Source organism: Oncorhynchus gorbuscha, linkage group LG15, assembly GCF_021184085.1.
Source record: "Oncorhynchus gorbuscha isolate QuinsamMale2020 ecotype Even-year linkage group LG15, OgorEven_v1.0, whole genome shotgun sequence".
Classification (NCBI taxonomy): Eukaryota; Metazoa; Chordata; class Actinopteri; order Salmoniformes; family Salmonidae; genus Oncorhynchus; species Oncorhynchus gorbuscha.
In genome coordinates this window covers 23,196,308-23,210,383 of record NC_060187.1, presented here as the reverse complement: position 1 = coordinate 23,210,383, position 14,076 = coordinate 23,196,308, and the positions used below count along the sequence as shown (strand labels likewise).

Genomic DNA, 14,076 nt, shown 5'->3' with positions numbered 1-14,076 from the left:
GACTGCTACTATGTACTACTGTATCTGTCTAAACAGCACACAGACAGTTGTCAAATAGTTTCTATACCGTCTTCGGTCTTACTAAAACGGTTACAAAGAAACACGCACGTTCTATGATTTTACGTCAGGTAATCATAAAGCAGAACTCAGGATTCCTATCATGTTGTAAAACAACACCACTTCATCCAGCATGCAGAGAGAAGTGTGGAGTGAGTGGCAGGCGAGCTTGATTGTATTAACCCTTCGCACCTATGTTATTTAGACTTTATGTTGAACCGCACCATGTCCACCGATTAACCAAACAGGTAAGAGCAGCACATAACGAAGTAACTAAGCAACTGCCTCCGAACAAGCCATCTACTTACTGGTGGCTAACTAACATAAGCTAGCTAGCTAACAAACGGTGCTAGTTAACGTTAGCTAAAATGCTAACCAACTGTAATATGTCGCTGACTTTGGTGTTATTGTTGCCTTACCTCTGAAGTTTGGTGTACATACTTCATCATTGATTGTATTGCATCCAGATTGCCACTGTACACACACTCTCACCAGGATGGCTGAAGAACGCAGGGTCTGTAGCAGTGCCCCACAAGTTGAGTCAAAGGTGAGACAAGCTAACCGTAAATAGAGGCTTGCAAGATATTATACTTTTTCTTTAATGTATGTGATTCATTTATCAAATAAACTGCTATTCAATGGAGGAATGCATTAAAAGTCATGTTTTTTTCAGCCTCCCTCTTCATCCTCTTCAATAAGGGAACTGGAATCTAAAAACTTGCATCTCAGAAGGAAGTTAAGCTCAGTGGAGGAAGAAAGTGTTTCTGTGATGCAAGAAAACAGACAACTGATCATTGAATTGGAAGCAGTGAATCTCGAACTTGCCAGCTCCAAAACCAAAGTATTCCAGTTTATGCAATTTCATACAACCTCTGCCATTATTAATGATTATAACGCTATTCATGCAGGCCTTTACAGAGGGCCCAAATAATTGTTACTAATGTGGGTTTGGTTCCACAGATGCTCAACTTGAACTAAGACAAATTTGTTCACCTACAATGTTGACAGGTCCGGGTTCTGGGTTCCACCGTAGGGTCTAAGACTTCTAGTGTGTGTCATATGAAGGAGGAGATTGAGGGTATGAAGGCTGAGGTTGAGGCCCAAGGGAATGCACTCAGGTTGGTAGGAGAATACACATACACACCTTTGTGAATGCAGCTGTGCTAGATGTGTTGCCATGTTCATTGTAGAGATACAGAAAAGAGGCTGGAGGAGACTGAAGAGACATTGGTTATTAAGAGCAGACTAGTGGACCAGCTACAAGAGGAGCTGAAGGCTGCTAGGGCTGAGTTAGAAAACAGGACTAATCAGGGGATAAGGTAAGCAGTGATTCTATTGTCTTTAACAATCCCCACTTACTATAAACATGGAGTTCTCAAAATATTTAGAACACCCCCCTTTTGCCTTCAGAACAGCCTCCGTTAGTCAGGGCATGGACTCTACAAGGTGTCGAAAACGTTCCACAGGGATGCTGGCCCATGTTGACTCCAATGCTTCCCACAGTTGTCAAGTTGGCTGGATGTCCTTCAGGTGGTGTACCATTCTTGATACACACAGGAAACTGTTGAGCGTGAAAAACCCAGCAGCGATGCAGTTCTTGACACACACTGGTGCGCCTGGCAGCTACTACCATACTCAGTTCAAAGGCACTTAAATCTTTTGTCTTGTCCATTCACCCTCTAAATGGCACACATACACAATCCATGTCTGAAGGCTTAAAAATCCTTCTTTAACCTGTCTCCTCCCCTTCATCTACACTGATTGAAGTGAATTTAACAGGTGACACAAGTAAGCGATCATAGCTTTCACCGGGCCAGTCTGTCATGGAAAGGACAGGTGTTCTTAATGTTTTGTACACTATGTAATACACATCACCTGATGTCACTTCCTTGTACTAGTGCTTGTTTGTTAAGATATACAGTTGAAGTCGGAAGTTTACATACACCGTAGCCAAATAAATTTAAACTACATTTTTCACAATTCCTGACATTTAATTTAGGTCAGCTAGGATCACCACTTTATTTTAAGAATGTGAAATGTCAGACTAATAGTAATTATAATAATTATTTCTTTCATCACATTCCCAGTGGGTCAGAAGTTTACATACACTCAATTAGTATTTGGTAGCATTGCCTTTAAATTGTTTAACTTGGGTTGAACGTTTCGGGTAGACTTCCACAAGCTTCCCACAAGAAGTTGGGTGACTTTTGGCCCATTCCTCCTGACAGAGCTGGTGTAACTAAGTCAGGTTTGTAGACCTCCTTGCTCGCACACACTTTTTCAGTTCTGCCCACAAATGTTCTATAGGATGGAGGTCAGGGCTTTATGATGGCCACTCCAATACATTTACTTTGTTGTCCTTAAGCCATTTTGCCACAACTTTGGAAGTTTGCTTGGAGTGTGGTGTCAGGAAAATAACCTCACACTCAACGTCAACAAAACTAAGGAGATGATTGTGGACTTCAGGAAACAGCAGAGGGAACACCCCCCTATCCACATCGATGGAACAGTAGTGGAGAGGGTAGCTAGTTTTAAGTTCCTCGGCATACACATCACAGACAAACTGAATTGGTCCACTCACACTGACAGCGTCGTGAAGAAGGCGCAGCAGCGCCTATTCAACCTCAGGAGGCTGAAGAAATTCGGCTTGTCACCAAAAGCACTCACAAACTTCTACAGATGCACAATCGAGAGCATCCTGGCGGGCTGTATCACCGCCTGGTACGGCAACTGCTCCGCCCTCAACCGTAAGGCTCTCCAGAGGGTAGTGAGGACTGCACAACGCATCACCGGGGGCAAACTACCTGCCCTCCAGGACACCTACACCACCCGTTGTTACAGGAAGGCCATAAAGATCATCAAGGACATCAACCACCCGAACCACTGCCTGTTCACCCCGCTATCATCCAGAAGGCGAGGTCAGTACAGGTGCATCAAAGCTGGGACCGAGAGACTGAAAAACAGCTTCTATCTCAAGGCCATCAGACTGTTAAATAGCCACCACTAACATTGAGTGGCTGCTGCCAACACACTGTCATTGACACTGACCCAACTCCAGCCATTTTAATAATGGGAATTGATGGGAAATGATGTAAATATATCACTAGCCACTTTAAACAATGCTACCTTATATAATGTTACTTACCCTACATTATTCATCTCATATACATATGTATATACTGTACTCTACAACATCGACTGCATCCTTATGTAACACATGTATCACTAGCCACTTTAACTATGCCACTTTGTTTACTTTGTCTACACACTCATCTCATATGTATATACTGTACTCGATACCATCTACTGTATGCTGCTCTGTACCATCACTCATTCATATATCCTTATGTACATGTTCCTTATCCCCTTACACTGTGTATAAGACTGTAGTTTTGGAATTGTTAGTTAGATTACTTGTTGGTTATCACTGCATTGTCGGAACTAGAAGCACAAGCATTTCGCTACACTCGCATTAACATCTGCTAACCATGTGTATGTGACAAATAAAATTTGATTTGATTTGATTTTGATTTGGAGTCATCGTCCATTTTGGACCAAGCTTCAATTTCCTGATTGATGTCTTGAGATGTTGCTTCAATCTATCCACATAATTTCTCCCTCATGATGCCATCTATTTTGTGAAGTGCACCAGTCCCTCCTGCAGCAAAGCACCCCCACAACATGATGCTGCCACCCCTGTGCTTCAAGGTTGGGATGGTGTTCTTCGGCTTGCAAGCCTCCCCCTTTTTCCTCCAAACATAAAGATGGTCATGATGGCCAAACCGTTCTATTTTTGTTTCATCAGACCAGAGGACATTTCTCCAAAAAGTACAATATTTGTACCCATGTGCAGTTGCAAACGGTAGTCTGGCTTTTTTATGGCGGTTTTGAAGCAGTGGCTTCTTCCTTGCTGAGCGGCCTTTCAGGTTATGTCGATATAGTACTCATTTTTACTGTGGATATAGATACTTTTGTACCCGTTTCCTGGGATTGATTTGCACTTTTATCACAAAAGTACATTCATCTCTAGGAGACAGAACGTGTCTCCTTCCTGAGCGGTATGACGGCTGCTTGTTTCCATGGTGTTGATATTTGCATACTATTGTTTGTACAGATGAATGAGATACCTTCAGGTGTTTGGAAATTGCTCCCAAGGATAAACCAGACTTGTGAAGGTCTGCAATTTGTTTTTCTGAGGTCTTGGCTGATTTCTTTTGATTTTTCTCATGATGTCAAGCAAAGAGGCACTGAATTTGAAGGTAGGCCTTGAAGTACATCCACAGCTACACCTCCAATTGACTCAAATGATGTCAATTAGCCTATCAGAAACTTCTAAAGCCATGATGTAATTTTTTGGATTTTTATAGGTTGTTTAAAGGCACAGTCAACTTAGTGTATGTAAACTTCTGATCCACTGGAATTGTGAAACAGTGAAATAATCTGTCTGTAAACAATTGTTGGAAGAATTACTTGTCATGCACAAAGTATATGTCCTAACTGACTTGCCAAATCTGTAGTTTGTTAACAATAAATTTGAGGAGTGGTTGATACACTTAGGTTGGAGTCATTTAAAACTTGTCTATGTAAACTTCAGACTTCAACTGTATTTTCCATTCATCCCAAAGAGTTGAGCAACAGAGAAAGGAAGCTCTTGTTACTGCAGAGAGGCAGACATTGGCTCTCCGGAGTTACAAGGGAAATATGTCTGAGAAACTGAAGAAGGTATGGAATAAGACGAATGGCGAGTCAAGCTATGTAAATGACAAAAATGTAAATGTATTTTAAGCCTGTTTGTTCAGAATAAATTCTTGTCAGTACATGGTGAAATGCGCTGCTTAGGTTTAGACACTGAAGTCTTTGATTGTGTAGCAACGGGATGCTGTGTTGTGGTCCATAGGTGTTGGACAACGAGGCCAGATTGAAGGAGGCTCTTATCCAGTGTGATAAAGAGAGAGTGGTGTGGGAGAGGAGGTGTCTTCAGCTAGAGCAGGACAAGACCGAAATGAACCAGCTGATCGGGTTGGTACTAAAGTGTCTGCTCGTCATAGCTTACTTATGAATTTCTGAATCAACCTCTGAAAATGTGTTTTCATCTCAAATGAATTCATCTATGTGGTTACACTTCACTTGAATCATCTGTGATGAGGAGGACCGTGTAAAAAGGACAGTTTTGCTTAAAACCATGATATGTGGATAGGTTTGAGATTGGTTGTAGTTAGTAAAATACTAATACCACTGTGATGGATTACCTATCGTAATAGTAGTTGGGAATCTCTCTGAACAGTCAGTTGAAGGAAGAGTTGGTCAGAACCAAGGCGATGAGTGTAGAGAGCGCCACGTTGCGTTCTCGTCTGGAAGAGGCCTCTGTCCGGGCTGTGGAGCTGAAGAGAAGACTGAGTGACAGGGAGATAGTTGAGAAGGACATAGAGGTGTTGCGGAAGGAGTGTAGGGACCTACGCCACCTCACTACCAGCCAGGAGCAGAGACTGGAGCACTGTCAGAGAGAAGCACAGCAGAGCCAGGCTGAACAGGCCAGCCTAGAGGCCATCCTCAGCCTGCTGCATCTTAGAGAGGTGAGCATACTCCCTACTACACTCTCAAACTATACCCTCTGTGTATTATCTATACATGCTATATTCTGTATGCTGTATATGCCCCATAAAACCATAGTGCACCCTGCTTATTGCTAACTCGGCATACCCTCAGCTCTGTTCCAGACAATGATGGTGTACAAAATGTACTATACTGTTATGTAAAAGTGATCTAAATATTTGTTATAGAGTGGAGGGGGATCACTCTGTGCTAAGCCTTGTCTGCCAGCTCCATTCTGTGATGTTCCCAAACTCAAGCCAGGTGATTTCCCTAGCTTACTCTTCAATACTATACATCATATTGTAGTCTGTATACACTCAGTGTATAAAACACTATCATGCTCTTTCCATGACACGGGTGAATCCAGGTGAAGGCTATGATCCCTTATTGATGTCACTTGTGAGAGCACTTCAATCAGTGGAGATGAAGGGGAGGAGGCAGGTTATATAAGGATTTTTAAGCCTTGAGACATGAATTGCGTATGTTTTCCATTTAGAGTGTGAATGGGCAAGTGCCTTTTGAACAGGGTATTGTAGTAAGTGCCAGGTGCACCAGTTTGTGTCAAGAACTGCAATGCTGCTGGGTTTTTTATACTCAAGTTTCCTGTGTGTATCAAGAATGGTCCACCACCCAAAGGACATCCAGCCAACTTGACACAACTGTGGGAAGCATTGGAGTCAACATGTGTCAGCTTTCGACATTGTGTAGTGCCCATGCCCTGACGAATTGAGGCCGTTCTAAAGGCAGAAAGGGGTGCAACTCAATATTAGGAAGGTCTTCCTAATGTTTAGTACACTCTATTTATAGCACATATCTAATCTTCCATCTTTAGGCCATGTATACAATAGAGTAGGTAAACTCTAACAATATCTCTCTTCCTTGCATGCTGTAACATTGTGGATACTCATGAAAAATGCAAAGTATGTTTGTATCCTCCCAAAAAATGGTCCGTTTGTTTTTTTGTGTCTACGGTGTGTCAGGGGAGCAGTACCAGCAGCTGCTGCCTGTGTTGCATGCTGTGGAGCAGGAGAGAGTCAGGCAGGCAGCTCTAGCCCTGGACCTGCAGGAGAGACTAAAGCAGGCCCAGGTGGAGCTGACTGCCCTACAGAACAACATGAACCAGAGAGACCTCCAGCTACAGAAACGGCACACAGAGCTGCAGGAGAGGACAGTACAAATTAACCAGCTGGAGAGAGAGGTAAGGATGGACACATGAATAGTGTACTGTACCACCATTTTTATTATGAGTGGTCTCAAATCAAGGAAGGCAGTATCTCAAAGGAATCTGAGTTACACAGTGTCAAATACCAGTGTCATAAATTTTGAGATCTGCGGCCAGATAAATGCATACACATTTCAAGTTGGAAGGTTACATACACCTGTGTTCCAATGGCACGTTGTTAGCTAATCCAAGTTTATAATTTTAAAAGGCTAATTTATCATTAGAAAACCCATTTGCAGTTATGTTAGCACAGCTGAAAACTGTTGTGCTGATTTTAATAAGCAATACAACTGGCCTTCTTTAGACTAGTTGAGTATCTCGAGCATTAGAATATGTGGGTTCGATTACAGGCTCAAAATGGCCAGAAACAAAGAACTTTCTTCTGAAACTCGTCAGTCTATTCTTTTTCTGAGAAATTAGGGCTATTCCATGCGACAAATTGCAAAGAAACTGAAGATCTCGTACAACGCTGTGTACTACTCCCTTAACAGAAAAGGCTTAACAGGCTCTAACCAGAATAGGAAAAGTAGAGGGAGGTCCCGGTGCACAACTGAGCAAGAGGGAAAGTACATTAGTGTCTAGTTTGAGAAACTGACGCCTCACAAGTCCTCAACTGGCAGCTTCATTAAAAAGTACTGGCAAAACACCAGTCTCAACATCAACAGTGAAGAGGCGACTCTGGGATGCTGTCCTTTCTCGCATGGAATAGCCTTCTGGACTTTCTTCTGAAACTTGTGAGTCTTTTGTTTCTGGCCATTTTGAGCCAATAATCGAACCCGCTAATCCTCCAGATAATCAACTAGTCTAAATGGTCAGTTGTATTGCTTATTTAATGAGAACAACAGTTTTCAGCTGTGCTAACCCTTTTGCAATTATGTTTTCTAATGATCAATTAGCCTTTTAAAATGATCAACTTAGATTAGCTAACACAACGTGCCATTGGAACACAGGAGTGATGGTTGCTGATAATGGGCCTCTTTACGCCTTTGTAGATATTCCATATAAAATCAGCTGTTTCCAGCTACAATAGTAATTTACAACATTAACAATGTCTACACTGTATTTCTGATCAATTTGATGTTATTTTAATGGACAAGAAAACAAGGACATTTCTAAGTGACCCCAAACCTTTGAATGGTAGTGTGTATGTCATATATGCATACATACAGTACCAGTCAAAACCTACTCATTCAAGGATTTTTCTTTATTGTCAACATGGTAGAATAATAGTGAAGACATCAAATCTATGAAATAATATATGGAATCAAGGAGTAACCAAAAAAGTGTTAAACAAATCCAAATATATTTTATATTTGAGATTCTTCAAAGTAGCCACCCTTTGCCTTGATGACAGCTTTGCACAGACTTGGCATTCTCTCAACCAGCTTTATGATGAATTCACCTGGAATGCATTTCAATTAACAGGTGAGCCTTGTTAATGTGTGGAATTTCTTTCCTTAATGCGTTTGAGCCAATCAGTTGTTTTGTGACATGGTGACATGGTAGGGGTGGTATACAGAAAAATGCACTATTTGGTAAAATGCACTATTTGGCTCAAATATGCAAAGAGAAATTACAGTCCATCATTACTTTAAGACATATGAAGGTCAGTCAATCTGGAAAATGTCAAGAACTTTTAAATTTTCTTCAAGTGCAGTCGCAAAAACCATCAAGCGCTATGAAGAAACTGGCTCTCATGAGGACCGCAACAGGAAAGGAAGGCCCACAGTTACCTTTGCTGCAGAGGATAAGTTCCTTAGAGTTAACTGCATTTCAGATTGCAGCCCATATAAATTCTTCAGAGTTCAAGTAACAGTCACATCTCAACATCAACTGTTCAGGGGTGTCTGCGTGAATCGGGCCTTCATGGTTGAATTGCTGCGAAGAAACCATTACTAAAGAACACCAATAATAAGAAGACTTGCTTGGGCCAAGAAACACGAGCAATGGACATTAGACCGGTGGAAATCTGTCGCATGGAGGAGGCGGTGTGATGGTGTGGGGGTGCTTTGCTGGTGACTCTCAGTGACTTATTTAGAATTCAAGGCACACTTAACAGCATGCCTACCACAGCATTCTGCAGCAATACGCCATCCCATCTGGTTTGCGCTTAGTGGGACTATCATTTGTTTTTCAACAGGACAATGACCCAACACACCTCCACGCTGTGTAAGGGCTATTTGACAAAGGAGTGATGGAGGGCTACATCACATTACCTGTCCTCCACAAATCACCCGACCTCAACACAATTGAGATGGTTTGGGATGAGTTGGACCGCAGAGTGAAGGAAAATCAGCCAACAAGTGCTCAGCATATGTGGGAACTCCTTCATGACTGTTGGAAATACATTCCTGGTGAAGCTGGTTGAGAGAATGCTAAGAGTATGCAAAGCTGTCATCAAGGCAAAGGGTGGCTACTTTGAAGAATCTAAAATATACAATATGTTTAATACTTTTAGTAACCCTGGGTTTTCCTTTCTTGTGGCTGTCTTCCAGAGAGACAGTTTCTTCATAGCGCTTGATGGTTTTTGCGACTGCACTTGAAGAAAATGTAAAAGTTCTTGAAATGTTCCACATTGACTGACCTTCATGTCTTTATTTTTTTTAAATTAAAAATGTTACCCCCTTTTCTCCCCAATTCCGTGGTATCCAATTGTTAGTAATTAATAACTTGTCTCATTGCTACAACTCCCGTACAGGCTCGGGAGAGACGAAGGTCGAAAGCCATGCGTCCTCCAAAACATAACCCACACTGCTTCTTAACACAGCGCGGATCCAACCCGGAAGCCAGCCGCACCAATGTGTCGGAGGAAATGCCGTGCACCTGGCGACCTTGGTTAGCGTGCACTGCGCCCGGCCCGCCACAGGAGTCGCTGGTGCGCGATGAGACAAGGATATCCCTACCGGCCAAACTCTACCTAACCCGGTCGACGCTAGGCCAATTGTGCGTCGCTCCACGGACCTCCCGGTCGCGGCCGGCTGCAACAGAGCCTGGGCGCGAACCCAGACACAATTGATTGGCTCAAACGCATTAAGAAGGAAATAAATTCCACAAATGAACTTTTAACAAGGCATTGCTGTTAATTTAAATTAATTTCAGGTGACTATCTCATGAAGCTGGTTGAGAGAATGTCAAGCATGTGCAAAGCTGTCATCAAGGCAAAGGGTGGATACTTTGTCAAATTTGTTTGACACTTTTTCAGTTACTACGTGATTCCATATGTGTTATTTCATAGTTTTGATGTCTTCACAATTATTATACAATGTAGAAAATAGTAAAAATAAAGATTAGACGGATGAGTAGGTGTGTCCTAACTTTTGACTGGTACTGTATATGTATTATTCTCTTTAAAATGTGTGTGTGTGTATATATTATATATATAACATCAGATTATACACATTTTGACCAAGGGATCGGCGGAATAAGTTTAGAGGGTGTAATACAATGTAATATTATTCATTTACAATTTTATGTTCTTAACCCTGGGCAACATGTGCCTGGGAGGCTCACAGGGATATTGGTTGCAACAGTTCTCCACCAATTTATATATTTTTTCAACTCAATACTTCTTGTATTCCCCCAAAAATGTAAATTAAAAAATATATAAATGCACTTGTAATTCAAGCTTTAACTGCAATTTTAATAGCTTTAAAGCTGCAACAAAACATCTGCCACATGATAAAATGTGTAGAATTGTAGGAAATTAGTTTGAAAACTGCCACATTTTCTATGATGCCAATTGGGGGGCCTTTAAAATGTTCCTACCCAAGGCTCGAAACGTGGTTTGTCCGTCTATGCACTGCTGAAGTCCTAGTAAAACTAGGAGACTAGAGTTGTGATCTGATTTATGAGGGGGTCCCAACAAGTTTGAGAACCCCTGGTGTACTGTATGTGTGACTGATGTCTGTCCCCTGGTGGTGAATGTTGTATTGCAAACGGACATGGCAGTTTCCCCAAGTACAGATTCCAGCTTTCACGTATAACTGTATAACAGCTTTTCACATATATTTCACATATAACAGGCGGCTCTCGTCCTGGGCCTGCAGGAGAGACTAAGGCAGGCACAGGAGGAGATGACTACCCTACAGAACAACATGAACCAGAGAGACCTCCAGCTTCAGAAACTACACACAGAGCTGCAGGAGAGGACAGTACAAATTAACCAGCTGGAGAGAGAGGTAAGGATGGACACAAGGAATATTGTACTGTACCACCATTTTCGCTATGAGTGGTCTCAAATCAAGGAAGGCAGTATCTCAAAGGAATCTGAGTTACATAATGTCACATACCAGAACAAGTGAGGGTCTCACTCACAGAATCAGAGCAATAAGGCCTTAAACCAGTGCCTGAAACTAAAGATAACTTGTTGTATACAGTATAAGAGATGTCTGTCTCTAGAGGTGAATGTGTTGTAGTTAAGGAGGAAGAACGTCTGCCTGGCAACTACAGTGCAACAGTTAGAGAAGAAAGATGCAGGACTTTCACAGGCTGTAGAGAAGACCACTGAGTTGGAGCAGAACCTGCTGGTAATGATGACGTGCTCACCACACACACTGAAAAGAAATTGTGTTGTCACTACACACACATGTGCTTTCACTTACACATGTTGGGTCTGTCTAAATCCACAAGGATGCCTCCCTGCCTTTTGATTGAGACAGACCCAGTTCTCTCTCTTAACTCGCATACACCTCCTTTCACACACACAGGCTGTATATTTAAGTTGGCTAATTAGTTAGTTGATGAAGTCTCTGGTTTGAAATGTAGGAGAAGAGCAGCAGTATCCAGCACTTTAAAACCACTCTGGACTTGAAGAAGAGGGATTTCCAGCAGGAGTTGGAGGAGACTCAGAGAGTTGGCTCAGAGCAACGTAAGAAGCTACAGGATCAAATCAAAATGGTGAGAGGATACATGTATTGTATTCCTTTGTCTAGGTTTTTTTTGTAGGTTATGGGATTGTGGTGAGTGGAGTTGTCTAGAAAAGTCTATGGTTGCCTGGAGTGGTTCTCAGAGGCAGGTGTTTATCGTTGTCTCTGATTGGGAACCATATTTGGGCAGCTATATTCTTTGAGTGTTTCGTGGGTGATTGTTCCTGTCTCTGTGTTTGTTTATCAGATAGGGCTGGTTTGGTTTTTCACGTTACGTTTATTGTTTTTGTATTGTTCGTTATCATCTTTATTAAAGATGTTTAATAATAACCACGCTGCATTTTGGTCCTCCTCTCCTTCGACGGAAGAAAACCGTAATAACGGTTTTCCTTCGCACATCATTGCCCATCGTCCTTGTGATAGAACTGCAGAGTGTACTGTGAAAATATTTTGCCACGATGCTGGATGCTCCTCTACTCCGTTTCATTGACAAAACCATGACATGCGCTGGGGGTGAAGTGGCACTGTTTCACCTTGTTCTGAATTTCAGCTTTAACTTACAGTACAGTAGATGTTTGGGCACCTGCAAAGATACTTGTGTTTCCTGCCTGTTTCATGTGATTTTATGTCTGCCTGTCCTGTATAGTTGCACTCTCAGAAAGCAGAGCTGGAGAACGACTTGTCTTCAGCCCAGCATGAGAGACAGGAGGCCCAGCACAGAGCAGAGAGACTTCAGACCTCCCTCAACCAGCTCGCGCATGTATGTCTGCCCCATAGACACCTCACATTATCTTTACCTAGAGTGCGTTCGAAAGGTATTCAGACCCCTAGACTTTCCACATTTTGTTACGTTACAGCCTTATTCTAAAACGGATTAAATATATTTTTTCCCTAATGAATCTAAACACAATACCACGTAATGACAAAGCTAAAGCAGGTTTTTTACATAAGTATTCAGACCCTTTGCTATGAGACTTGAAATTGAGCTCAGGTGTGTCCTGTTTCCATTGATCATCCTTGACATGTTTCTACAACTTGATTAGAGTCCACCTGTGGTAAATTCAATTAATTGGACATGATTTGGAAAGGCACACCTGTCTAATATATGGTCACACAGTTGACGGAGCAAAAACCAAGCCATGACATCGAAGGAATTGTCCGTAGAGCTCTGAGACAGGATTGTGTCGAGGCACAGAGGAAACCTGGCACCATCCCTACGGTGAAGCATGGTGGTGTCAGCATCATGCTGTGGAGATGTTTTTCAGCTATATGGACTGGGAGACTAGTCAGGATCGAAGGAAAGATGAACTGAGCAAAGTACAGAGAGATCCTTGATGAAAACCTGCTAGAGCGCTCAGGACCTCAGACTGGGGCAAAGGTTCACTTTCCAACAGGACAACGATCCTAAGTACACAGCCATGACAACGCAGGAGTGGCTTCGGGTCAAGTCTCAGAATGTCCTTGAGTGGCCTAGCCAGAGCCCGGACGTGAACCCCATCGAACATCTCTGGAGAGACCTGAAAATAGCTGGGCAGTGACGCTCCCCATCCAATCTGACAGAGCTTGAGAGGATCTGCAGAGAAGAATGGGAGAAGCTCCCCAAATACAGTGCCAAGCTTGTAGCATCATACCCAAAAAGACTCAAGGCTGTAATCGCTGCCAAATATGCTTCAACAAAGTACTGAATAAAGGGTCTGAATACTTATGTAAATGTTTCCGTTTATTTTTAATACATTTGCAAATAATTCTAAAAACCTGTTTTTGCTTTGTTATTATGTGGATTGATGAGGAAGAAAAAACAATTGTCAATTTTAGAATAAGGCTGTAACGTAACAAAATGTAAAAAGTCAAGGGGTCTGAATACTTTCCGAATGCACTGTAGATCTTCACAGATTTATAAATCACACCCACATCATTGAGTGACAGAACGACACAGCTGGGCATCTCAATATTAATCTGACTAGTGCTATAATCCTGTCACTTCCTAGGATACAGAGACGAGAGCCAATCAAGACCAGGAGGCCTTGAGAGCTCTCAGAGTGCAGGCAACAGAGTATACTACCAAGGTCAGTCCTTATGAAAACACATGCTATGGCAATTTAGTTATCAACTAAATCAGACTTTTCCTGTATCGGTCCTGTTGCAGGTGAGGTTTTTGGAGACAGCCCTGACAACATGCCAAGAGGAGTTGAGCGACTGTATGCTACAGATAAAGGGAGTGAAGGGACGCTACGAGAGAGAGCTGGAGACTAACGCTAAACAAGTAGAACATGAAGACCTTTACCTTGCTTTAATTTCCTGTGAAACACTTACAATATTCCAGACACATTGGGTGATATC

At 42.2% G+C, this 14,076-nt stretch overlaps 1 protein-coding gene across 1 annotated transcript in view; it reads left to right on the top strand.

Moving 5' to 3' along the window:
• Positions 1 to 15: 15 nt before the first annotated feature.
• The window catches only part of LOC123996479 (coiled-coil domain-containing protein 18-like), a 49,041-nt gene continuing 34,980 nt past the window's right edge, over positions 16 to 14,076 (top strand). The window contains exons 1-16 of the mRNA XM_046299846.1: positions 16 to 305; positions 525 to 604; positions 731 to 898; positions 1,066 to 1,175; positions 1,248 to 1,376; positions 4,683 to 4,779; positions 4,955 to 5,076; positions 5,342 to 5,630; positions 5,838 to 5,910; positions 6,630 to 6,847; positions 10,894 to 11,049; positions 11,287 to 11,397; positions 11,636 to 11,767; positions 12,383 to 12,496; positions 13,725 to 13,802; positions 13,883 to 13,999. Of these exons, the coding sequence (XP_046155802.1) occupies positions 554 to 604; positions 731 to 898; positions 1,066 to 1,175; positions 1,248 to 1,376; positions 4,683 to 4,779; positions 4,955 to 5,076; positions 5,342 to 5,630; positions 5,838 to 5,910; positions 6,630 to 6,847; positions 10,894 to 11,049; positions 11,287 to 11,397; positions 11,636 to 11,767; positions 12,383 to 12,496; positions 13,725 to 13,802; positions 13,883 to 13,999 (1,965 nt within the window). The 5' untranslated portion in view covers positions 16 to 305; positions 525 to 553. The remainder of the gene's footprint in view (positions 306 to 524; positions 605 to 730; positions 899 to 1,065; positions 1,176 to 1,247; positions 1,377 to 4,682; positions 4,780 to 4,954; positions 5,077 to 5,341; positions 5,631 to 5,837; positions 5,911 to 6,629; positions 6,848 to 10,893; positions 11,050 to 11,286; positions 11,398 to 11,635; positions 11,768 to 12,382; positions 12,497 to 13,724; positions 13,803 to 13,882; positions 14,000 to 14,076) is intronic.